General features: G+C 34.5%; 1 protein-coding gene across 11 annotated transcripts in view; it reads right to left on the reverse strand.

The window, feature by feature from the left end:
- Positions 1–27,006, reverse strand: part of SOX6 (SRY-box transcription factor 6) — a 366,925-nt gene that overhangs the window by 213,985 nt on the left and 125,934 nt on the right. For all 11 annotated transcript variants that reach the window (XM_062000290.1, XM_062000283.1, XM_062000284.1 and 8 more), the window contains 2 exons: positions 15,285–15,528; positions 224–434 (listed from right to left, as the gene is read on the reverse strand). In XM_062000290.1, coding sequence (XP_061856274.1) covers positions 224–434; positions 15,285–15,524 — 451 coding nt within the window. In that variant the 5' untranslated portion in view covers positions 15,525–15,528. The remainder of the gene's footprint in view (positions 1–223; positions 435–15,284; positions 15,529–27,006) is intronic.

Here is a 27,006-nt window from a genome sequence, read left to right on the forward strand (position 1 = left end):
CTCGCAGATAACCAACACAATTTAGAAAGGTTTTTTAAAATGGCATATTTATCTAAAATCCCTAATGGATCTCAAACTACCATTGCCACAGTAACCTGTGAATAACTTTATCCTAGCCTTTACCAATTATGCAATTTTCTGGCTCTTAATAACGAACCCATGCTTTATGTCATTTCAAATTGTGGGGTTTGGGGGCGGGGAAACTGTCTTATCCAGTACATACCCTCTTGCTCAGTCCTGGTCATTTCTTCTAGTTTCTTTTGCTTCAGTGTATCCACCACATCTGCAAGGCTTCCTTTGCGGCGTTCTGGCGTTCCAAAATTAACACTAGTCATTAGCTCACTGCGGTCACGACCTCCTTCGTCGGGCTTGCTTGGTGAGGTAGAGGTATTTCGGAAGGAATATAGGGAACATAACTTATTACTCTCTGACTCCTGCAAAAGAAACAATACAATGTTAAATCATAGGCTAGTCTCTTACATCAGAAGGATCTCAAACAGGTAAAAGTTTAAAGCATTACTTATTCGTCTGTAATGCTAATAGCCTACATGTATCCTCCAGTTTCTAAAACAAGCATTATGATTTGAAACTCCCAGTTTCTACGCTTGATAGGGGCTGTTCTTTCCTTAAGGCCACTCCTCTCCATGCTTCTAACAATTGTACCTCATGCCTCAGACACTTCCTATCAAGGATTTCCCTTGTCAAAAAAAGTACTACTTCAACAATTTTTTCAGTGAATGTGTTAAGCTTTTCTAGTTTTCTTCAGTTCCCCAAGTAAGGACAATACTTGTAGCTCTACTTGTTGCACAAAGAGAGATCATTCAGACAAGGACAAATTATTCTTGGATAGATTCTCAGCTACTGGAAAACAACTTTGAAAGTATAAAAATTTAGGCCAATAATGACTGAAGAGCAAGGAATCCACTTCACAGTTAAAGAAAGACATGTTCATTCACGGCTGTTTAAATTTAAATTTTTTCTTTAAGAATAAAAGTTATAATGTTTCTAATATACAAAGGAAGAGGTTACTTTCCAGGCTAATATAGACAAAAATAAGAGCAGTAATGAGTTTATGGTAGAACAAGTCATGTATGCTATTACGTAGGTATTGAGACTACATGTATCAGAGAAGGTGCTACACGTTCAAAAGTATAGAGAAATAAAAAGAGTTAATCTGCCTTGTCAATATGAGCATAATATTTAAGCAAATAGCTGAAAAAAAATCATCAAAAAGCAAAAAGTAATGTCAATTCTCCTCAGCTTTGTAATATTACTCAACAGTTCAGCTTTTTGTGAACTTCTGTCTCAGACTTCTCATTCTCCCAAAAGTATATGCAGTATTTGCACTTTCAGCTAAAAAGAGCAGAAATTCTTCAATTTGCCCTCAAAATCTCAACCATGGGAATTTTTCACACCCCTTTTCAAAAATATTACTCTAATTTTCAATAATACTAGTCTAGGAGCACTAAAAATTGGGGATTAAAGAAATGGATTTTTTTGTTTGTTTATGGTATGCCTAGAAGTGTTAGTACATATATTCAATGCCATAAAACAGATTTTCTTTACAATTAAAGAGTAATCATAATAGTGGCAATATATTTAAGAATTAGAAGATTAATTAATAGTTCATCAAAATTTATTCTGCCAATGCATAACATTCCCCACAGATTATAATATTCCTACTACTAAGAGCTTAAAGTACTTATCTACAGAGTACTGAAGCAACTTGTGTTGGGAAATGTCCCAGGTGAAACAAAGTCTGAAGAAAGACGGAATAGAAAATGTTAATCATTGGCAACAACATCAGACATAAATCTTTGCTTCAGGCTTGAATGGATTAAGAAGTAGCTGTGCAATGTGACAGAAGGAGCAACACTAACAATGAGCAAGTGTGGTAACTAAGAGCTGTGGACTGCATAGAAGGTGGTGCTGACAACTCGTCATCAAGCACAGCAGTATGTTATCAGCACAACACTATTATTGCCATTGGAGAAGGAAGCAGAAGTTGTCAGTGATGTTGAAAATGTTTTTATTCACTAAAACAAGAAACTAGAAAATACTATTGTCGCCCGGCAGTAGCAGTACAGGCAGAAAGAGAGGTAATGTGGAACAAAACCTTCATTTTTTCATCTATCAAACATTAAAGACTTTTTCCTTCCATTCATTTATGCTCATTAAAGAATCAACCACTACAAAGGACAACTGTACCTCACACAGGCCAGATACACGGTTGAATTTATTTAGTTGCCTTCAGAAAAGGATGGCTTTCGTATCTTCAGTTGTTTCTCAAAACTACTTATTTATCTTAAAACTCGCTCTAAGTTACAGGGGAAATGAAAAAAAAGCATCTTCTAATATTTTTCAAATTTAAAACCTGCATTTCTATAACATATTTTCTCAATGAAGAATTAATACTGTATAACATGACATTTTCACCTTTGAAGACTACAGTGTAAAAACAACTTAGCAATTTTAAGGGAGTTTGTCCTCAAGAAAGCAACATCCTCCTGCAGTACATGAAGCATATCCATCAGGCTCAATGCAAGGTTTTTGGTGCTTTTATCAAGGATGCTAGAGCTATTGTCTAGGCCAGAAACAAGAAGATAGGGCTAATCTGTGCTGCAAGTAGAACAACTGAATATTGGTCCTCCTGATAACCTATTCTCTCCCTCATCTGGATGCATACATGGTCCAGCACAACATTCCTTTGCTACTGATAAAGACTTCTGCTAGGAAGCACATCCACGCTTCTTTTTCTTGTTCAAAAGACCAAATTGGTCATAACAAAGATGAGACAAGTTTAAACTACATGCAAATTGTGAACATTTATGGAATAGAGTCAGAACAACAGCCTTTACAAGAATGAGGATCTGTACAACTAATGAGGTTTGCAGATAAAAGGCCAGCTTTACAGATAATTGCAATGTAGAACAAAAATAAAAGAATAAAAGATATCCCTAATATTTTTTGCTTCTCTTTTACCCAACCACCACAGTTTTCAGGTCACTAAAGGACTAATACATTTCAGTGCGTTATCTGAATTGGAAGTCTAAACTCCCAGCAAGGATGAGCCCCATCTTTTTCTGAAATCATAAATGGTTAAAAAGTGTGGCTGAAGATCCAGGAGGAGAATTGCACAAATTGAAAGGCATTCAAGAGATTAAATGAGCAAATGGAAAAATTATAGATCAGTCCAGTGAATATACCTTATCTAATAATAGCAGAACTCAGCTAGAAAAATATAAATCAGTTGCATGTACCATTATCTACAAGAAACAAAAACAATTCTCATGCATTCTATGATTCTAGGTAAACTTGTGCTTAATTACAAATAAAATGTAGCTAAAATGAAACATTGAAAGGGCTTCAGAAAGAATTTTATAGCCATACAATTAGGATATGTTTACTCTTATGTATCTACTTTTGACCACTTTCTTTTGCATTCCAACCATATGAACAGGTTATATTGACCTCACATTCATTGCAGGCTAATGAGATCAAAAAAACAATGGGGCAAGGGAAGCATTTCTGTAATATTTTCTCTAGAAATGTGGTACAACTGTATGTGAAGGGAAGTTGCTACTGCAGCGTTGAGTTTGTTGAAAATCAAAGAAAGTTTGCAGTTAATTTAGGAAGGATTTTCAGATGTTTTGTGGACCTTAAAATCTTCTGCAAATCAATGTACTTCACATTTATGTCTCCACAACTCACCCACTGCATGATAGAAAGTGCAACTCTCACATACATCAGATGCAGGCCTGGCTATCAAAAATTAATTTGCATTGACATTCACAAGCAGCATGCAGATACCCTCATCATGTGACTGGAAATGCATCCTTACTGGCTAAGTATTCTCTGAAGAGAGACCAGTGGATCATGTTGTCTGTTGACCCTCTAACTAGAAAATCTGGAGTTCAGAGTGAAAAAGGACCGCCATGCTTCTTATCATAGAACAAGAAAATTAACTCATGGTTAGGAAAGGAGAACCCTGTTATTTTGAATATGGGAGGATTCAATAATGAAAGAGATCCTATCCTTGGTAAGATTTTAAAAGTTGCGTTTTACAGAAGGAAGAAACTCGACTTTGTCTGACCTGAAGAGATGAAAGAAAGAATTCTATTAAAGATATTTTTCATGCTTTTTCCACGAGCATGGAAGAAGAGGTAAAGACAAGAAAATTGCCTAGCCAAGATAAACTCAAGTGTTTTCATCTGGCAAAATCCAGCTAAGCAATCCATCAGCACTGGTGAAAATTCTCCATGCAAGTCAACTTTTCTCAACGTAACTGATAATGAGAAATAAAGCAAGAGAATATGACTTAAATGAATGTCCATTTAACGTATTTGTACATAATCTAATGCTTAAACCCATCGAGTAGCTACACAATACACAACTGATACATTCCTGAATTCTCAGGTGTAAAATTCATGTATTTCTGCAAATTGGCATTTTAACTCTAAACTTGAAATAATATCTTCATCTTACGACAGTCTCTTTGAAAGGTATGTTTGTCAAGGTGTGCTATTACTACTATTTCAGTGATTTCCATATAAGAAGAGGGAATTAAGTGGTAAATATAAGAGAAATAGCAAACATTTAGTCTAGGTTTGAAAGATTACACAGAGCATGCTTGTTCATCCAACATTGGTGAAATTCAGTCACAACAAACCATACACTTTTCAAATCTTGACTATATTAGGATTAATTCAATTTCCAGTCAAGAAATATAACAATATTAACATACTAATCAAATGTCTGTATCAAAATATTATGTCCAACTGAAGCATATTTTACTTCCAAGAGGAACAGAGTGCTTAGAAAAGGGGAAATTTAAGAAAATGCTATGTTTGTAAAATTTTGAATTCTGTTCCAACAGTCAGTGTTAGGTAAAAGTACTGCTTACTGCAGATAACATAGCAAAGTGGGTTTCTTTTCAGTTAGAAACAAAGTGAGATCTGGTGCAGGTTGCTCAGGATTCCACCATACCTTTACTAGACACATAATACTATCCTCCCACTCACAGCTAATACTGGATAATTGTGGAACAACAATTTATGCCCATACCAGAATACATAAGGGTATTGTGTGATTGCATGGGGATTTTTACCCACCACAATGGTGGCATTTCTAAATTTGCCCTTAAAATAGGCAAAACGATGACATTTAAAGACAACTTATTACACAAAAGTAGGTATAAATCAGACTGCTTAAAGAACAACACATGCAGATTTTACATGTTAAGCTTTCTTTTTTTGCCTTACTGTGTCAGAAATAAAAATGCTTCAAGTTAAAGAGATATGTATTTGCAGAGATGACAGAAACCCAGTCTGGACCACTATTCCAACTGCTTAATATTCACAAGGGACAAAATTGAGCCTATTTTTGAAAAGTTGGGGTTTAATATCAAAGTAAAGAAAGGCCATTTTTCCTATATAGATTTCCTTACCAGTCCTTAAGCACAGGCAAAATTTTATTACAGAACATTCAACTCACTGTGCTTACTGTTTTAACAAAATGTCCCTGTTGTATCAGATTAAACACCTATATATCGCCATCAAAATTTAAAGATTAAATTTCAAAGTTGCTAAAATGGAAAAAATATAAATAAATGCACAAAAAACAGAAAAACAGAAATTAGCACAATAGGTATTCTAAACGAAAATGCCTAGCTCACCCAAGGATTGGTAGCCCCTGCATAAAATTATACTTTTACCTCTAAAACTTCTGCCTGTCCCCTTACTTGCATATGAGAAAACATTAAGATTTCGACTGCAATATGGTAAAAGATTTTCTAGGTCTATCCTTGAGCTTTTTCATGTTAGTGGACTGGTGTACTTCTTTAACTCATCCCAAGCTTGCTTAAATGTATGTGGTCCAACAATGGTTTCCTAGTCTCATCAGCTTTCCAGGCTGCCTGGTGTATACAATGAGTAGCCTGTTGGCCATTCCTTTTAGAGCTGCTGTGAATGGCTCAAGTATATTTTTGCTAACAGCAGAAACAATTCTGAGTAAATACAGCTTGGTATAAACAAAGTTGGGAACTCTGTGACTACATAGATGGTGTTTTCTTTACACTCGATAATAATTCCTTTAAAACTGTTATATTAAGATAATACTTATAGTTATTTCAGCATGCCTCTTACTCTGAGAGAATTATTTTTTAGTACGTACATTCACTAAATTTCACAAGTTACATTGGTAATATTCTTCAAAAAGAGAGCTGCTTAGTTTCTGTACAAAGGAAAGAAAATCCCTACACTTTATGTTGAAAAGGTATTGCACAAATAATCATAATTTTCTTGTTAGTGTAAAAGAGTTATTATCTTGTGCACTTAGATTCTAATGGTGTAAGTAGCTCATTTTCCTATCAGTGGTACCACCATAGGATGAATGAGGGAGCACTGCTGTAAATGAAGTAAATAAGGGTATTGAAAATTGACCCTTCATATCAGGAAGCTAATGTTTATAGCAATATCTAAAAACTGAATCAGAAGCCAGCTTGTGTCAATTTTTATGAAGACTTTTCAATGTCAAAAGAGAATAAACACACACAAAATGACAGTTCTTTTGGTGAAAGACTGTAGGTTAAAGCAAGATTCAATACTCTGTCCCCTTTCTCTGAATTGTTAAAGTACAAAATAAGGGGGATGCATTTGGGGGCTAAGAAGTAACATATCAGTTTGGGGACTCCAAAATCATGAGTGGAGGTCTGGCTTGGGACAGATCTCTCTCTGATTATCAAAAGGGTTAAGGACTGATCAACAATCTGTCTGGTGAACTATACTCTCTGGTTGGAAGCCAAGATTATGAATTTTAGTCATCACAACTCCTTTATGCATTTATGTTTCTCGTTAGGTGGATAGATTCTGTCTCAAAGACAGAAGCTCTATGAAGGTGAAAAAAAATGGGAAACTCATGAACTGAAACTATGGGCTTTACAAAAACAGGGTTACAGTGATAGCAATTTAATAATATCTACCATCAACTTTGATAGAAAGTTGACAATGACAATCCTACTCAATAGCCAGAGAGAGAACTGTTTCTATAAGAGTTCAACTGAAATCACAGAATGAACAGCCAAGAAGTGGAAAGCAAATATTACTAACATAAAATGTGTTAGCTGAATTGCTTATTTCCATGTGGATGAGGCTTTTCTGTTGTAAAGGGATATTTATCTGTCTCTGCATTGAATGTGACACATGTAAACACCCCAGGAAAGTTGGATATCCAGAGTGGTTTTGATTCCAAGTACCAGAGGCATGCTGGCACTTGGAACTAGTCTGGAGTTAACATATAATGAAAGCAAATGTTTACAAAATAATTTCCAATCACTACATTAAATAAGGTTTCCCATTTTGAGGAATTTAATTAAAGAGAATTAAGAGAAATTAAAAATCTAAGTGATCATTTCCAATTCTCATTCGATTTAAAAAAAACCACAAAACTTTTATTAAGATTTATTTAAATCCAAGGCTTCAGAATGACTGCTAAGAGCTATTGAGAGAATATAATTTGTAAAGTCTCAGCAAATTACGCTAGTGGGAGGGCAAATGGCAGTATGGAATAAAACCTCAAGTCTTTAATTCAGCACTTACTCCGATAAAACTTAACACTGATTTTGATGCCAAAATATAGTCTGATTAACAAATACTATTGCCTTTCATATTTTATACAGGTCTAAAAACCTCAAGAAGAAACAATATAACAGTAAGCACTAGCTCTAGGCCAAAAAATAATACGCTAAATTAAGGGGTGGGGGCATGGAAAAAATAACAAAAAAAAAAGAGGAAAATTCGTTTAGACCAAAGGTTTAAAATCAGGATGATATCAATCAGGCACGCATGATATGAATAGGGTCTTGTGAATAGGTCACTGCAAGACTAGATCACTGATTGGAAGGAAAAGGCAGGGACTTTTGTTTGATGTAAAATATGACAATGTATTTGCAGCAATCCCTTCTTACTCAGTTGTTGGAGCAAACCGAATGAATCCAAGTACATCAACTTTTGAGTGGAGCAATTTCAGAAGGTTCCAATTTTTCAATCATGTGATTTAACAATGAGAAAATCTGTGAAAAATGTTGACAGGCATTTTGCTCCATTTCAGAACAGAAAACCACCTCCAAATACTTAAATACAGTGACTGATCACTTCTATTTAACAATCAGCTCACCCACAAATAATATGCATAAACTTATGTGTGCTTTTGTAAGAGTTAGATGCTAAGGATTCCTTGAATTATCCAGCTACCCTATATCATAACTTTTCATGTTTAGGTTTGGTAATAAATCACAACAATATGGGTACTTTATGCCCTGAACTATGGTTAAATTTTCTTAATCAAGGAAAAAGTAATGGCCAAGCATTTTCAGCCTGAGTATTTAGACTTATATCTTCATCTAAACTGAAACTGAAGATGCACTGTGATCAGTCCCAGCTGATTGGCACTATTTACCTTTTGGGTAAATAAAGACACATTTTGTGATGTATGCTTGTCAGAAGCTGCCAAATAAAACAAAGATTGTGTGGCTTGGATATTCCAGACCACTTTGTATATATCCAACTTCCCTCCTATTAAGTCATCTAAGTTGTTCAATTTATAACTAGATCTATAGTAAATAACAAAATAAAATTTGTATTTATGTTTTTAGCAATATCAAGTGCACATGGAAGCCCTTCTCTGTAGATAGTTACATGACATGTATTACATGCTTTATGTGTCCCTCAGCATTTGCAGAGGAATGCATGCAGGAAATCAGCCTGCTGCACAGAGTACTTGTATTTCTTTAAGGTAAACACTGATGAAACATTTGGAAGATTGAAATAAAACCAAGACATTTATGAGATATAAAGGTATCACATAAAACTGTTGTGAATTACAATAACATTGGCTGAATCCCAGAACAGATAATCCTTATAAACATGCAGGAATGTTGTAAACTATATATGAATGTCAGTGATACAGTACATTGGGAGATTCATATTACACTTGGTGCTGTGTAAGTTTCAGTTCCTAGATTTCTCATGGGCTCAAAGATTAAAATAAATATACGTAGTATCTTTTCTTCCTCCATGAAAACATTTTATGTACAATTTTATTATGCTGAACAAAAATACCAAAGTCTGTTTTTTCTTGAGCTGTCAAAGTACAAAAGAAATGCAAAAAGTCCTTACACAGATGTAGTAAAGTGCTGGATTTTATCTTTTAGCAGGTGCTCAATATGCAGCCCACATAATCACATGTTAATGACTGGAGTGTGTTAATCAGCATGCATACCTGATTCCTTCTTGCCCAAGGAAAAAAAAAATCTAACAATTTAGAGCATGGCAATGCTTCTACTTCTGAAAAAATTCATGTCAACATACAGAAGTGAATTTAAAACTTTTTCTGAAATTGTTTTATAAAAAACAGAAACTGTTATGAGAAAGGAATAAAATTACTACAGGTTTAGATGAGCATAAACCACAAGTCTCTTGCAAAGAAGTCAGGTGATGATTAAATCTGTTTAAACACAGTTCACTGTATAATACAGGGAAAGGTTTAAATCAACTATGCATTTGAAAAAAAACTGTACTGCAATGAAGTGAAAACAATACAAATATAAGGGTCATGAAAAAAAGACAATGATTTGATTCTTCTTCAAATGAAGTCAATTTTGTATTTCATGACTCCCACTAAGTACATTATCCTGCACACTTTTAGGGAATTGTTTTATTATCATTAATATGAAATGTAAACATCTTTTTATCCTAAAGCTAGTAAAACTTAAGTCCTTGATCTTTGAAATCATTAGACATATGCTTAACATTATAGTTGCTGGTAGCCCTAATAAAGTCAAGTTAAGCACGTACCTGATTGCTTTTTGAATCAAAACAACATGCTTTGAAAAAAACATTTCTATATTTTCTGTAATAGATTTATCAAGGAAGTCTATTTTGTGGAAAAAATAAAATATCATATCATCTGCTTTTCTATACCCTTTGGTTTCAGCCAAAACTTTGTACCCATGCACTTACGTATGAAGATATTTATCTCTTGAGTTAAAGAAAAATCTGATGGACTACCTGGTATGTAGAAATAATATTATGAGCACAGTAAAATTGCTTTTGATTGTCAGAAAACTCAGATTTGTAAATGTAAATAACAGCTGCATGAGCAATTTAGCAGACAGAGAATCACCCAAGTTTCGGGCATTTATATATGGTGTATTTTACGTGCTCACATCCAGCCGGTAAACAAAGTAAAAATAAAATTTCTAAACATGTAATTGTATCTGTAACTTTGGGGAATTTGAAGCCATGGATTTATGTAATAACAAATTCACATTGTTTAGTGTGTGTAAAAAGTTTTTCAGTGATCCTTCCTAAAAATCTGAGTTTACTTTCCTTAAAGTGCAGAACTTTTAACTAAAGAAGTTAATAACAAGAGAGAGAGAAACAGAGTTATGCTTGTTTTATAGAGAGATAGCAAACACTGAAACTTGAAGATCTTCTGTATATCACCTAGTTCTGTTTTTCTGATGTCAGTAATTTTTCTAAAGCTGTATAAAGTTAAATTTGATACTTAGTGATTTTAAATTATTTATGTAACATTAAGAGATCATCACTTTTCCTGCAGTATACACAAATCTGCTATCAGTACTGCTGATAGCAGTACTGATACATGCAGACATAGTGGAAAGGTAGAAAGCCTTTCACTCTTTTGGCAAGAAGTCAACAAAAGACAGAGACTTGACTTGATGAAATACACGCTGATGTTGCCATTTGAGACAAAATCCAACGAGCTAAATTTCATTTTAAGTCCAAGAGGTACAAAACATATAGGGAACAGTAGCATATATTTTGAGATAATTAATTTGTATTTGTATATTTATATGTGTTAGCTTTTCCTCTGTCACAGGGAAATAACAACCATCCCTCAGACCTGACTTGCTGCTGTGGCTCCCTGTAAAAGTCTCTCACAGTATCATTCCAATAGTAGACCAAAAAGATGTGGATGTCCTCATCCTATGCATGCACATATTGTCTATATACTGACTATGGTGGTGGGCAAAGGAGAAACGTCAAGGGGAACAGAGTACAGTGACCATCACAGTGATAAATCATCACGTGTAATGATCAGCACAGCACCCGTAAGCTCTTCACAAACCCTGTCACTAAATTGTTATATTGGGATCAGGATGGGAATAGAATTTGCCTCTCCTTTTTATTGTTGGGGGCAGCAGATGGGATTCTGCAATTTGGAAAAAAAATCCAGATTTCATTAGGTAAAAGCTGCTGAAATTTGTTGTCACTAGGTCTATGTCTAGCCTTTACAGCCATGGTAATACACCATCCCATTCCTCAAACCGTATCAGTTCACTTGTTCATCTAATTTTGTATTTTGCTGTTGTCAGTATCTCCTGATACTTCATAGCAAAACCAAAAAAAATCTGTGTAATTTACCTCTCAAGGTGTGTTTGGCTCTATATGGAGATGGGGATCATCCCCAGTGAACAAAGTACAAATTATGATTCTCCATTTCTTTATATACTAGTAAATACATTGTTGTTAAACAACAATTCAGTTACTATATTAAAGGGATATAATCTGAAAATTTGACTGTATTTCTTGCCTGCTGCTCACTATCCATGGGAGAAAGGAAGATACTTTCCTCATTATCTTAGTACCACTTAGTCTTTTTCCCTGCAGATCTGCAGCAAACAGGTATGTCCTTAGCCTAAAACATATTTTCTTTTCAATTACAAGTGCAGGCAGCAATAAATACCCCTATGTCCAGGTATTTTTATATGAAGTTACAAATATACATATAATCTTTTCAGCTCAGCAATATGAAATTACAGAAATCTTTTGGTTGTGTTATTTTCTCCCCACTGTAACATCAAATTGGCTGGTGATACGATACTCACAGTGTAAGTCATTACAGGTCTGACGTTACAGTTGTTACACATTGCTGAATCTGTCAAATGAAAAGGGAGCACAAAGGGAATTTCCAAATGCAGCTGCTATTTCCCATTTGTTAAGTCCTTTTATTACACCATATAAGTACACAGCTGGGAAATACTATAGAGTGGGAGTTAAAACAAAATATTTTGGCTTCCAGACATTCAGAATACACAAAGGACTCAGTGGAAAGCAATGACTGGTATCAAAAGGGAGTGAAAGTTTGAAAACATTTCTAGCCAGTGTGGGTTTTTTTAATGATAATACACAATGTTGTTTAAAGGTATCTTATATTACAGAAAGTACTATATGCCATAAATGTTGGGGAAAAAAGCCTCTATTTTTTTTCAAGGAAAACTGCCCTACTGCACTATCTTTTTTTTTCACTTAAGATCTGCACAGCCCTCATAGAAGGTTTTGATGCATACTGTGTGCTCTCACAAATTCCAGTCAACTCCTTCGTAGTTTTAAGGGCACAAATGATGTGGGGTTGTGTCCTTAATTAGACACCACATACAAGACAAATTTTTAACTCCCTGTATGTTGACACAGCATTCTCAGAATTTACTATCTTATAACCAGACAACACACATTATTGATGCATTTTAATGACAGCACTACTGTCTTTACTTTCAGTGTAAATGGTATGAGCAGGTGCTTCATCAAATTTGCTTTGAAAGGATCCATCTGGGAAAGGTTAGAAAGCTCTCATCTTTTGGGAATTTGGCTTTCTTAAGTAGAAAAGTGGTCACTACCACAGCACCTATCTCAAAATGGCCCAACCCACCTTCTAGAATTTGTCTTTCTGGAAAGAAACTTCTATCCTCCCTTACAAGACTATGAAATTAGGAAAATTGCAGGCACCTCTGAATTCTTTCTTAGCAATATTGATGCCTACTTGGAGATTGATGTGTTTCAAACTTTATGCAGCTTAAATTTTATGAGGCTTAAAGTTTGTTCATGAAGTATATAAATGAAGAAGAAAATAATAACCATCAAAACAAAACAAAAAAAACATTAAATAAGTTACCTTAACTGACAGTCTCTCAGGGAGAAAAAAAATCATTTCACCATTTCACTGATGTGATCTAACTAGTCACCTACTTTATCTAAACTGTAAACATACTGGGAACTTGCGTTGTACATTTTAGATCTCTCAAGTGCCACCTTACAACATAGAACTAGTTTTCACTTCTAGTCAAGTCTTGTAAATTACACCCAGCTTGAGCTGGGTAAAAAATTTATTTAATTTAGTTGAGAGTTATCTAAAAATAAGGATGACATACATCCACCAGCAGATTTAACCTAAGGGAATTGTGGAAACTCCTAATGATTTTCAGGGCATTCATCTACATGTGTGATGGAATCTTTACTGAAGAAAGAAGAGAAGAAAACCAGAGTGCTAAGTCACTCAAGCAAAGTTTATGCACCTGTTCTGAAACATGATAAGCTGGGTATAGATTCACAACATGTCCAAGAGTCGACATGATAGCGCAGAATAAGAACGAAACCAGAGATTGCACTCTGCTCTAAGTGGTAACCCACTACAAAGCAATATAAAAGAGTACAACTGATCACAATGCACAAGGCTCTATCACTTTGGCTTAAGCGTTACTCCAGGACCAAGGAACAGACAGAATCAAAAACATATGCTTCAAAGGACTCCTAGAGGGTAGGAGCTCCTATTTCTCCGAAATACAGTCATTTTATCAATGTCACTGGTGTCCCAAGACCAAAATTCCCAGATTGCACATGCATCTCTGGATGAACAGGAATTCAGAGATTTATTTTTCCATCAACAAATTTTAACAATCTTTTCTAGTCTGCATCCAGCTTATCCACCTGCTAACATAGAAGCTAAAATTATTCTGATGTGTTTATCACATGTCTTGGGCAAACGAGTCACTTTCAATCCAAAATGAGGTTCTGTCTGAGAATTCTGCATAGAAGACATATATACAATTTACAAACCACTTTGACAAATTACTGACCAATAATTATCTTTCTTTAAAGCCATTTTTACAGTTGCAATTTAGCCTTCTTCAATGACAGTCAGCCAAATACTTGGGAATATTTCAGGCCTGACAGAAAGTTCTGTACTGGGTTAAACCATGCATTACAGATTAGGAAGTAGTTTTTGGTTTATTCTTTTGAATCAATTTTATTTTAGAAAGAAAAAAAATACTGTATTAAGAAAATAGATATTGTAGTTTTATTAATTCAAAGCATCACAATATGTATGAAGAATTCCAGTATCTATGCTGATTAATGCATTAGAATTATTCGTTCTAGCCAAATTTGAAATAAGTTCAGTATTGTTAGTACTTTCAAAAAAATTTCTACACCTGTTTTTAATGTACTAAAAGGTCTTAATTTGTAGTTTAAAAAAAAAAAAGTTGCTGAGAAAAATCCATTCATAAACATTTAATAAAAATATAGAAGAAATTTTTTGAAAAGGCAGGGTATTCTTTCTAAACTGACTACGTAAATTTATTGTCTGTAGACATTACTTTATGGAGAGTCTGGAATTATGATGTTCTAAATGTACAGAACACCTGGTTGCTTCACATACCTTTATTTGGTTCCTAAGGAACACATGCAAGAAAAACAAATTGACATAGATGTTATGTGCATTCAGTCTTCACTTGGTCAGCTCATTTATTGCAGAGTTTGGGAGATGCAGAGACAGAATTGCAACTGCAAATTAATTTTATCTAGAACAAATAATAATATTGATCATTGCTAACATTACCTGTACACAAACTGGTGATATAGAGCAGAAGAGCACATAGTTACTCAGAAACACCTTTGTCTTTGACAAAAAGTTATAGTTTCCCATAAATAGAAACTGTGTCACCTAAAATGTCAGCTGCTTTGTTGTGGTGTAAAGAAACGGTATTCTAAATTTGGTGGGTTCTATTTCTGAGAGACAAGTAAAAAAAAAAATATTAAAGTTTCTTCCTTCAGCACAACACTTTACAGATGACAAACAGTTGTGAGCTACAGCCTCCTGCCAGAAATTAATGCTTGAATATATGAGCTAGAGAGGTTATGACATAAATCAAGGTACGACTAAAAACATGATAAATAGATGCATTTCCTTTCCGAAGGTGAACTCATCAAATGACCTCATTCACATAGACCTGTACACTTAAGAAGATTATACAATTGTAATTTACAATTACACCATGTTGATACTGATCTATTACTAACACCAACACTTTAACATTTAAAAAGCTTTACACCCGTGAAGGATTGCACTGAACATGTCTTTCAAAATGGCAGTGAACAGTCTTTTAAAAAACTAAGTTAGAAAGCCACAGTGAGAACTGTGATACTCACCATTCTGTGTTGGGCTGAGATGACTCCATCCCACTCAGGTTCTTGTTGGATGGTCGTGACCAGAGTTGGTAGCTCCTCAGAGTGAGGTTTGTTGTGTATTACATTATGTAGAGGCAGATGAGAGGTCGCATGCTGATCACTGTTGCCCTCTTCCTTGTCTCGTGATGTTAAGTCCTGGGTCATTGTTTCCTCTCCATCAGCTGCACATGCAAACGGAGAGGTAGCCTGCTTGGAAGACATTCTTCTATAAAACAAGAAAAGAAGACAAAACCAAATCATTGGCTGCATCCTTTATTTGCCTACATCTGTTACAAATTAATCACATGCAGTCAACAAGAAGTTTGGGGAATCTAGATCTGAACATAAATTCATTGATGTCAAGTCAAAGTCAGGGTTAAGCTATATGATGTCATTTTATTCCTTTAAGATTTGTCAAAAAATATAATTTTCTCTAGCCATCGGAAAATAGTGATTCTACTGGTATTTTCACAATGATTTTGCAGAAGAGATCAAGTTTTTAAATCCTTACGCCCATGAGCAATCTGAAGGTTATAAGTGAACATTTAAATGACAGAGTCCATCATGCTTTCTTAACCTCATTCCTTGAAAGCAGAAGATGCTTTCTAAACAGATGAGATTTTTTTAATTCAGTTCAAATTCTGATAAATAAGTCCTCTTGCTGCTTTTTTAAAGCTGTCTCTGATTTTAAGTCGTTTAAAATTTTACTCGGTTTTACCTTTTGGAAAAATTTTAAGATGTCCATGTAAAAAGTGTTCTAAAAATGAACAGTTTATTGAATGGATGGATAATATCTGAGTAATCTTTTACAGTGTGAACTAAAAATCTAAAATAATTATGTTTCATTTCATATTAGGCATTGAGTACAGGATGTAGCTCAACACATTACTTTAAATTACTTAAAAGTGTAATGAATAAATGCATTGATTTATGTTAAATGTCTTTTCCTAATAATGGCCTCTTACTACCATCTCATATGCAAACACAGCTTTCACCAGTTTCTGCACTTAGATGAAAATATAACCGACTTCAAATTAAAATCTGAAAACACTTTATTTGAAATTTCTAATAAGATTAACTGCAACTGTTAAAACAATCATTAATAAACCTAAAAGAAGACAGCTAAAATATATTAGCTATTTTCCCAGGTTTTAGTAACTTTAGAATATCCTTGATGCTGAAATTGCTGAGAAAATACGTAATAAGATCTTCACCTTAATTGCTTTTTAACAATAATTGATTTCATACCATTTCTTTAAAAATGCACAAATCAGTTAACATAGGAAACCACATGAGCATTTTTCAAATTAGCAAATCATTAACTTGCTAGTACTGTTTCTACAGACAAATAAATACTGATTAAAGGGTCTGGAAATCTGAGACTAACAGTTAAATTTACAAATCTGTCACATGCTTTCATGAATATTACAGTGAAGGAAATATCAAGTGCAAAGGAAAATAATTAAGTTAATTCCAATTTAAACAGTAGTTTTTATGTAGCAGCCTGTGTTTCACATAGGATTTAACAGCTAATGCTAAATTTCTCACAATTAATGAGGGAGTTCAGATTTAGTATCCTACAGTGAAAAAAAATTAATATAGGATCAACTAATCTAATTATGTACAGTTCTATATGAAAGTATTACAAGCTTTGAAGTGCTCTGAAACTTATTAAAACACTGATACCTATTTAGAATAACTATTCTGTAAATAGAGATAATCCTGCCTCTTAAACTCAATACTAGTTGGGAAAAAAAGGTTTGCATTTTCTTTAGTGAAGTCTAAGTGTAAGTGGGAGTCTAATATTAATGTTGCCAATAGCAGAACTGAGGAATTTAAAATGTATTACATTCTTGCTATGCTAAAGGATTTGTGTTGATGCTATAGAGAACATGCCAAGAGTTCAGCAACTGGCATTATTGTATGCACTTCAAAAGGTTCTGGTTCATAATTACTGTGATCCAAGATAAAATAAAAGGTTTACTTTCAGTTTTCTCATTAAAGCAGTCATGCTAATGCAATCACTCACATGAAATATAAGTCAACATGCTATGCAATTTGAAAATCATACATGAAAACTGAAAGTCACAATAGAGGATTTTCCTTTCTTTCACCTTCTCACCAGACCTCATTCCTGTGTTTCTAACTGAACAAGCTTCTGTGAAAAGCAATAGCTACGGCTGTTTCTTCACCATAAATTAATCATGACACAAAACTAGAAATGAAAATATCTCTTAAGAATAAATTCAGCTACAAACTGCACCAATGAATAACAGTGCACAATCCTAATTAAACACAACTCTACAGCTGCAAAAATAGGCTGAATCTGTCCAAAGCTATGAGTTGGCTTTAAAGGCTGGTTTGTTAGGGACTGTTTTCTTAAGGAAGGCTGGGCCCTCAGTCTTAATCAGCCAATAAATTATTTCCTGCAATTACATTAAATAGAAAATTATCTTCAAATTGGGAATGTTAATTGAAAATCAAAATTCAGACTGAAGTTTAGAAATTACATGCTGAATATAATTAGTCTAGAAAGGCTTCACCTCTATTTCATAAACAGGCTTTTGGTATTTCCTCAAGTGACCGTTCAGTAAAGCTATCTACTGGTAATGCACTATAGAGGAAACGCTTTTCTTTGCCATATTATGCTAATCTCTTTTCCTCTTATCCGTGATGTTTTAAACAGATATAAAATTCTCTATTCATGTTCTGTTGATTACCTAGAGGAGACTTGGACAATATAATTTTATTGTTAAGCTCAAAGTCATTCACAAATAATCTCAAGCTACGCCCAGCAACTTTCTCCTGTACTAGACTAAAAGAGCAGATCAAGAGCAGGGTTCAAAGGCTTTCTAGTTCCACCTTTCCCTTTTCTCCACTGCTACATTATGGTCAGACACATTTTCATACTGCATTTTATTTGTTTACCTATTGTCCTGGAACCTAAAAATAAAGACAAGCTCGGGCAGGCCTCCCAGGCATTTACTTTCCTCATGACACAATTTTTAGGGCTTTTACTTCTATTTTCCCCCAAACCTCTGTTAAAATGGCAAGATCTAGCATAGTAATTGTGGTCAGAGGTCAGCACTTAATGATACCTGTCAGGTTTCTGGTTGCTAGATTTTAAACATTGAAGTGACAGGGACAGAGATGTAGGACCATGCTAGATAAGCCCCACACCCTCTTTAACCAGCACAATCATTAACTCCATCAATATACCTCCTATGCATATCTTCTGAGGATCCCAGGTTATGCATCAAATACCATTTACATCTGGTTTATAATCAGTAAAACAGAGTAACTATAAACTCTGCAACTGGATGTTATTCAGTCAATTACCTCATGCAGATTTTACTTGTTACCTGTTCATTTTTATTTAAATGGGAGTATTTCATACACAGAACTCCATCAGGTTCAAAGGCTGAGTTCAGCCATTAACTCCAAAGTCCTATCAAATACAAAGGGACCATAATCTGGCCCATTTAAGTAGTTTATGTTTATGATAACACTAAACCATAGAACAGGTTGTTGTGTTACAATGTTTTAATGTTAAAATATGAGTAGGAATAGCACTCAAATTTTAAGCCATAATAACTTTCCAATTTTGCATTTAAAATATTCAAAATGCATTTGCTAAAATCCTGGGTGAGAGGAAAAAAAATAGAAATCAATATTCATAATAAACAAAGCATCTGAAATTTACTAATTTCTATTATAATTTATTTCATTTTTTCTCCTATTATCTATTAAATTCACTCAAATGATTTTTAAAAAAAGTTTCTGATAAAAAAATATCTCCCTAGTTATAACCCCTGCAAACAGGGGTTTATAATGGAAGTGCTGACACAACCCTAACTACAGCAGCGCAAATGGTGCCGCTATAATACACAAAATCAAGTTCTATTATTCTAAACTATCCTCGCTCGGGGGGTTTTCTTTACTGTGCTCCCAGACAAACTGCTGAAGCATGAAAAATTTAAATGCAATCAAGTGGGTCCAATTCTACTTTACTAGAACAAGTGTCTACAGTGGTACAATCTTACAAGAAGATGCAACAGATTCGTTTGGTGCTTTTCTTTCTTTTTTAGCTGTTTATTTATAATACTGTGCAGTGAAGATAAAATAAGAGAGGAAATTACACTCACATTATATCAGTATATTGATTACACAGCACACAATCAGAAAGAAAAATACATTGTGAAATTGGTGCTTTGGTTAAATTTACAGATTAGCTGAACACAGCAATCACTAAAGGTGGGAAATATACCTAATGAGTATGAAAAAACGGTTGAAAAAAAGCCCTAATTGTCTGAAGTCCCATCACCTACTCAACTTTGAGAATTAAATCAATCTTAATTTGGATTTTCCAAAACTAGAATAAAATTATCTCATTTTGAACTGAACAGAAAAAGAATGGTATCATTTATCAAAGCCTCAGTAAAACTCAGGAACTGGACCTCAATTTCAGTCAATCTCAACACCAATGTAGTAAAGATAAAATTGAACTGCTAAAGGGTTTTTTACATCTACATAAAACTAAACACAGATCCATTCTCTATATATCTTATATGATTTTTTTTTTAATCCAGAGAAGAAGAACTCTCTGCTCTAATGAAGACTGTCAGTCAGATTCTCAAAACATGTTTTCCTTTTTTCTTAAAATGTGTTTCACCTTTCTAAATATCTTTCTAAATAAAGCCTTGCCTAAGGTTTTTCTGTAATCTCAAATTCTTCAAACAGTGATTACCTTCCTTTTTAAAACAAAAAATATATTATATTCCTGACATGAAAGGCTTACAAATCCTAAAATCTTCCATACTCGCTGACTGCTCAAATGATTAAATGTTACACTGAAAATTATAGCTACACCTTGAGTGCTAGACATTTCAAAATCAAGCCACAAAGTATTAACACAGATAACAACATGATAGCCCAGACACTATTTTAAAAACATATAAACTAAGCAGTAACAATGAGATATATGACAAAGCAGACATGTAGTTGGCTGGTGACTCTAGCTTCTTCTCTGCTCCACCCTCACAAAGCATTCATAAACCTAAAGGCATGTCTATACTACAGCCACACAAACGATTGCTTTGTTATGCTGAGATATCCATACTACTTTTAAAAAAGCTCATTTCTGATAGCACTCCTACAGTAGCGTGGTACTTAGACTCCTTTAGTGAATGCAGTATGGACGTAACCCAGGTCTTCAGATCCAACAGTAGATTTGAATTAGATTAGATTAGAAATACATTCGCCTACAGAGCTTTTATGAACAGTCTTCATTCCCCAAAGTGCCAGATTAAAGTACTTAAGTGCATGATTAACTGTAAGCATGCAAGCAGTCCACTAATTTCAAATTGGACTATTCAGTTTCAAAAAGTTAAGCACACATCTAAGTGCTTTGCTGACTCTAGAACTAAATAAATTACGAGAAACCATTTTTAGAAGTACTCATGACATTTTAAATATTTCCTTATAAACTTTTATACTAACCTACTGCTCATGAAAAGCTACAATATCTTATCCCTCCTCACCCTCTAAAAGAGAAACAAATATACATACTACTCTCATAATATTAATCATGACTTACAGGACCTTCCCTTACAAATCAGCACTCAGCTTTGGGAGACATTAAATGCATTGTATACTCTTCTTTGCTAGCACTGCCCACGCTATCTTCCTCTTTCATACCAATGGCACATCTCAAAGTGATGGTCCTGTGTCTTTCACAGATCCCCAAAACCTAAAAGCATCCTTTATGCAATCTATTTTGTAGTACAAATTCACCTGTAAAAGTACAGGCTTGTCATAGAACAGAGTACACTGACACAGTTGCATTGAAGGTTCTGAAACAACTTATTTCTAGCTGAGGACCAGTCTAGCATAGTTTAAACATTCAGGAAAACTGATCTTTATTTTTTGTGGGTAAAGGTACTAGGTACAGTAGTGTTCAAACAGACTTAAATATACTTCACCAGTAGCCAAAATATTTCACAGCTCTGCCCTGTAAAGCAATGTTATGAAGGAATAACTCAGTAACATAGTTCATTGTAAATCTACTGCTGTTATCTATCTGCCATATAAAAAAATAAACAGTTATTTCCTAAAATTATGAAACCTGACATCTGTTTTCAACGAGTCTTAGTAACACAAATTAATGGTTAGTAAGGCATTCCATTCTTTTGGGGCTCACACCCTGACATGAATCCCTATGGAAAAATACTGAATAAATTGACAAGGCAGCAATGGGAGAGAATCTCCCAGTTTCTGTTACTGGCTCTGGGTCACAGCAAGGCCTTAGGCCAATCGGCTCAACCCCCTCAATCGGCTCCTCTGTAGCTTCATTTTGCAGGAATACTACAAGAATTAGTTACATAAAGATCATAAACAGCAGTGCAAGATTATGCTAGTCGCAGGAATCACCTTGGAAATAAAGAGGGGTGGAAGTAAATATGATTCCAGAAATGACACCTATCACATTAACTGACCTCCCCAGATCTCTAGCCGAAATAAGCATCAAGCTAAGCAATACACCCACGGCTTCCAAGATACACACTCAGCTACTCTTTCATTTGTTTTTCCAATCTAGACAAATTATACTGCTGCTAATAGATATGAATAGATAGGAATCTCAGAATCTGATTTCAGATTAAGACTTCCTCAAAGCTCAGAGGGTTTTGGAACAATTTTTTTCCTCATTTATAATCAAACAATTGGACAGCTAAGTAGCTCCTTCAAACTTTTTTAGAAAGACTTTATCTAATGTTCTGCCATTTTAGTGACCTTCTCAGCCTTGCAGCCACATTGAAATATTAGGGTTAGCTAATAAGTTCCTGTCTATTCATCTAGTCATCAAAAACATTGAAGTGGACGCAGAATAACAGCCTCACAGCCCCAGACGACTTTCTAGTGAAAATTCAAAGTGTTTTCTTGGATTACTAAAATGCCAAAAATACAACCTATCTTTCTAGTAAGTTAAATATTCAAGTCTCTTTATTTACTACCAGAAGCTTTCACTGAAAATGGCTAAGGTGAACTCACATTAAATGCAGTCAAGGGCAGTGAAAGAATAGCCATTTAGCACCTGGGATGTGCTCATCTTCAGTCACTGTAGTTAATACTTTCTATAATTTATATTTAGCTGACAATATTGCTGTCACTTTATTTAAACAGCTTGAGACTGTTCTTTGGACTGGAGCTCATATGCCCTGGAATGCTTTGACTCATGAATTGTTTCTCCTGATAATGTTACATCACGTAACCACCTCTGTTTAATTGGTTGGTTTTAGCTTCTCAGTGATGACTGCCTTTAAAGTCCTATGACTATGCCATGTGTCCCTGGATATCCAATTTCTTACTGTTGGAAGAAGGAAAAGAAAAAAAGACAGTACTGACTTCCAGATATCTTTACCAATAACTATGGAAACAAGAGAGAGTGTGCCAAGAACTTATCCATCAGCAACTTTGTAGCATGTGTTTTTTTAGGCAGCAAGTAACAGAATATGCAATGTAAATAAAAGCTGGCATTAACAATACAATTGTTGCTATAAATAAGCATTAATTCACTTTTTTTAATTGAATAGAATGACTTAAACATTTAGCTGAATTATTATATAAATGGTTTTGATAAAGGATGCCTAAATATACTAAGGAATTTCTTCTTGGATGTTTAGACTTTGAGTTAAGATTTTATACAAAAGACGGGAATACTTTTTTTTTTTCCCCCTACAAAGCTCAGCTAAGAACTTGTTCTAATAACCAGAAATCTTTCTCACCAAACTTAAACCTGACAGGCATAAGCTCCTGAAAGGTTCAATAACTCTTTTAAATACTGTATGATACACATGCTACAATGGTAAGATACAGTATTCTTTTTTTGCCCCTCCTACAGTTAATTTTCAGGAGATGCTTAAGATTCCACATAATTCATTAATTTGCAGTCCTACAGGTGTGAAAACAAAAGGTCATGTGTCATTTCTCTGCACCACATGACTCAGAACAGAAATATTTTATCTACAGTCAAAATTTATCTCCCCTTCTTCCCTGTTCTCCTCCTTCCTCTCTATAATATTCATTCTCATTTCTAAGCCCAGTATTTCAGTAGACAGTGAAATGATCTACTTCAGCCTCACCTGTAGCCAGTTACACTAAACCACCTAAATAGTACCTCATACAACATGAAACAATGGCTCTGCAGCTCAGTTACAGATTGTCTTTTTAATATAAAGCTACACTACAAGCCTGAAAACATTTATACAAGGCAAAATATTTCTGATTCAGTAGAGGTTACGCAAGCATCAAAGCACTTAAATATAGGTGCCAAACCACATTGCCAGGAGCTCTTAGTAGTGTGAGGTACTGCTACCTGACAGCTTGGTGAATATAAAATTACTTGTTTCTCCAACTGAAGATAATCAAATTGTCACCTTCCATTGTAATAATGCACAACTAGGGATCAGCAAAGTGTCAGCATAATTACCAGGGAGAAAACAAAACACAACAAAAATATCATATCTAAATTTCTCTAAAGGGTAAACACATCCATCTGGCTATTCACAAAGAAAAGGAGGAGGGATTTTATTTTTACTATCAAATATCTTAGTGTTATTTAGCAATAAGATTTATGTCTTCATTAAGTGAAAAAGAAAAACAGCTAAAGAAGGTGATACTAAAAATAAACACAGTTCAGAACTGTGCTGGGATGTTACACATGCACATTTAAAGTACTGGAAGCATCATCAGAGATGCTAGGGACAAGCATATGTATCTGCACAGTTGTTAAAAACTCATACAAGTGAGGATTCATAAAAACTAATTCTAACTGGCACACGGCGTACTTAGGCATAATCTATGCACAACATGCCACTTTCATTTGTTTATTTAAATTACTTCACTCTAAGAACTGAAAATGAATTTTGAACCTCAGACTGCCTCAGAACTGTGACTTTCAGGATATTAAAAATCTGTGGAAAACCTTTGAAAGAGGTAACATGAATACATGTGAACTAACAAATTCATCATATATTTCTTTATGTTACTCAAGTGGCCTATACGTTAAGGAGTGAAACTTGCATTTTGGTGATGCAGAGATCTCATAATCAGAAATTGGGGTTTATATCTACAGTAGCTCTGGGCATCCTATAAAATACAGAAGAGTGTCCTAGGTAGGATATATATTTGAAAAAATAATTTCATCCTGTTTATAGAAATGAAGCTAAACTTAAAGTCTTGAAAATCCATCATTGGTGAGTGATAGCATGAATTCCCTTTTCTGTATCAATATTCCAGACACCACTAATGTATACACAAAGATCTTCTATGTTTAATGACATTAATGCACATCACCTTCAAAAACCTTTTAAAGTTTTAACAATGCTGGATCAGTTACAAAAAAAAAAGAGAGAAAAGCAAAATATTCAAAACCAATAAACAGGCTTTGTCATCAATCTTTCTCTGAAGGAACACTCAAGAATGGTCGTAAGGGACAAGCAGTCTTTTTTCACCCTCCACAATTGCACCAGAGCCAGATGTAATCCGAACCCTTACACATAAAGTAGGTACAAGTATTGCTGAAATATGGTGTTAGGCTTGCAGAAGAGGTTAAGGAAAAGATGCAGGCTCCATATAACTGGGAACACCCCCTGCAGCCTCAGGAACTCAGCTGCAGCACTGAAAGGCTGGGCTTTTCCAGCTACAACCTGCTCACAGGCTTTGGCCATCGATACTTGCTCTTATACACCACACTGTATCATATAATACAGTACCTTCTTTTCCATTGTATTAGACTATTGATACACTCCAGCTGATATTTCTAATTGTGGCAGTGTGTTGAGGGGCTAAGCAGCAAATTTAAGAGGTCAGATTGGGATGTGGGTCAGCAAGAACAGAGAAAGACTGGAAGATAGCAAAGATCCACAACAATTTTGAAGTCACAAGCATTTTGATTAGATAAAACAAAACTCGACAAAATGCCTCGCTTTCTGCAACTTTGGGAAATTCTCATTTTTGTTAGAGTCCTTACAAACAGGCTTTTACAAGGCACTATTGTACACAATATTTCTTTGTTTTGAACTAAAGCTTACACAATATGATCCTTACACATGTGCACAATGGGAACCCTAAAATGTGTTTACAGACCCCTGCAGGAACCACCTCATTCACCAGTGAGCTGCAGCTACTACTGGGATAAAAGACAGGGTAGGCTAAAGAAGCATACTGTTCAGAAAAATATTACAGGGGATACTATGCCTAGATGAAACTACCCAGGAAACATTTCTGAAATATCCCTGTTTGATGGGCAATATGGCCAAGAATAGCAACATAGCAACTTCTGTCCTTGAAACTCTCCACCACTCAGGCTGTGCAAGTTGTGATGGGAGGGGGCTCTTTTAATTTGCTTCACATGAACATATGAAGACAAAACATAAGTAATTACAACAGAACTCTAAGTAAACCAAAACACTATCTCCTCTATTAATTATCAGTTGCCATTAAGAAGTGCAAAAATTTTAATTACTTTGAACCGCCCATCCTTTCACAAGATCCAAAGATGAAATCTCTAACAATTTTAACTATGTTTTTTAAAAAAGGCTTAGCTATGACACTGTTATCCAGTCTTATTCTTCACGTCATACCCAACAAGACCAAGTATTTTCACTATTATTTAGAAAAACAAAAAACTCCAAAATAATTGTCTAATATTAACCAGTTTTCAATGCAAGTTTTGTATTTTTGAAGGAATTTATTAAGTTATTTGGACTAAGCACTGAAAAAAAAATCAGAGAACATTAAAAAGCAATTTTAACAGGTAAAACACACTGCTTCATCAATCAACTGGGAGAGATCAAGCAGCGTGCAAGTCTCTGCATACAGCACTCTGAAACTGCATCAAAGACAATGGAAACTACAAACTTTCGCTGTCTTTTGGTTTCAGTTCTGCAAAGTACCACAAAACTGTTAGGCAGAATAATTTGCAATAACTGAGGACTCTCAGCTATTTTGTTTTCATGGAACATTATGGCATACAGTATCTGATTTCTAACAAGGAGAAGGAAATATGCATAGCAAAATCAGTCGTAAGGGTAAAGGTGAAGAGTGCCCAGGCTCTAAATTGTTCCACATTTCCAAGTGCTCAGTGTTCTGTGTTAGTATTTTTAAATGCATCAAAGAACATGACAAAGTACAACTATCAGAATACAAAGAAAACATAAACAAGAACACAAATCAAAGGCCCAGTCAAATTAAGTCACCCTCAAATAACTAGAAAGTAAAAAACCAAATGTAAAAAATGCAAACTTGAAATATTTTCAGTGATTTTAAACATTTTTACCATTACAATTTGTTCCGTTCAATCTCTGACAAGTGATTTTAGCTAAAGCACTTAAATATTCAACTTGGAATGCAGTATGTTTACCATTGAAATACACAGCACCTTGTTGTTTTCATATCTGATTCATTTTTTCCTATATTTTAAGGATAAAACATATGATCTGTATTTGTAAAGAAGTCGTCTTCTCAGACAGTGTCAATTTTTGCTCAGGGCTATATTTTGTAACAGTTTCCCACTTATGTTCATCAGTAACAATTTATAATAGACAAGCAAGCAGTACGTAGTATTTTCAGCCTATTTCTTCTAAAAGAAGATTTTAAGTTTTGTTTTCTCACGGACATTTTTTGAGAGATCTATTATCCATTTCCA

The sequence above is a fragment of the Colius striatus genome, chromosome 7 (assembly GCF_028858725.1).
Source record: "Colius striatus isolate bColStr4 chromosome 7, bColStr4.1.hap1, whole genome shotgun sequence".
Lineage (NCBI taxonomy): Eukaryota > Metazoa > Chordata > Aves > Coliiformes > Coliidae > Colius > Colius striatus.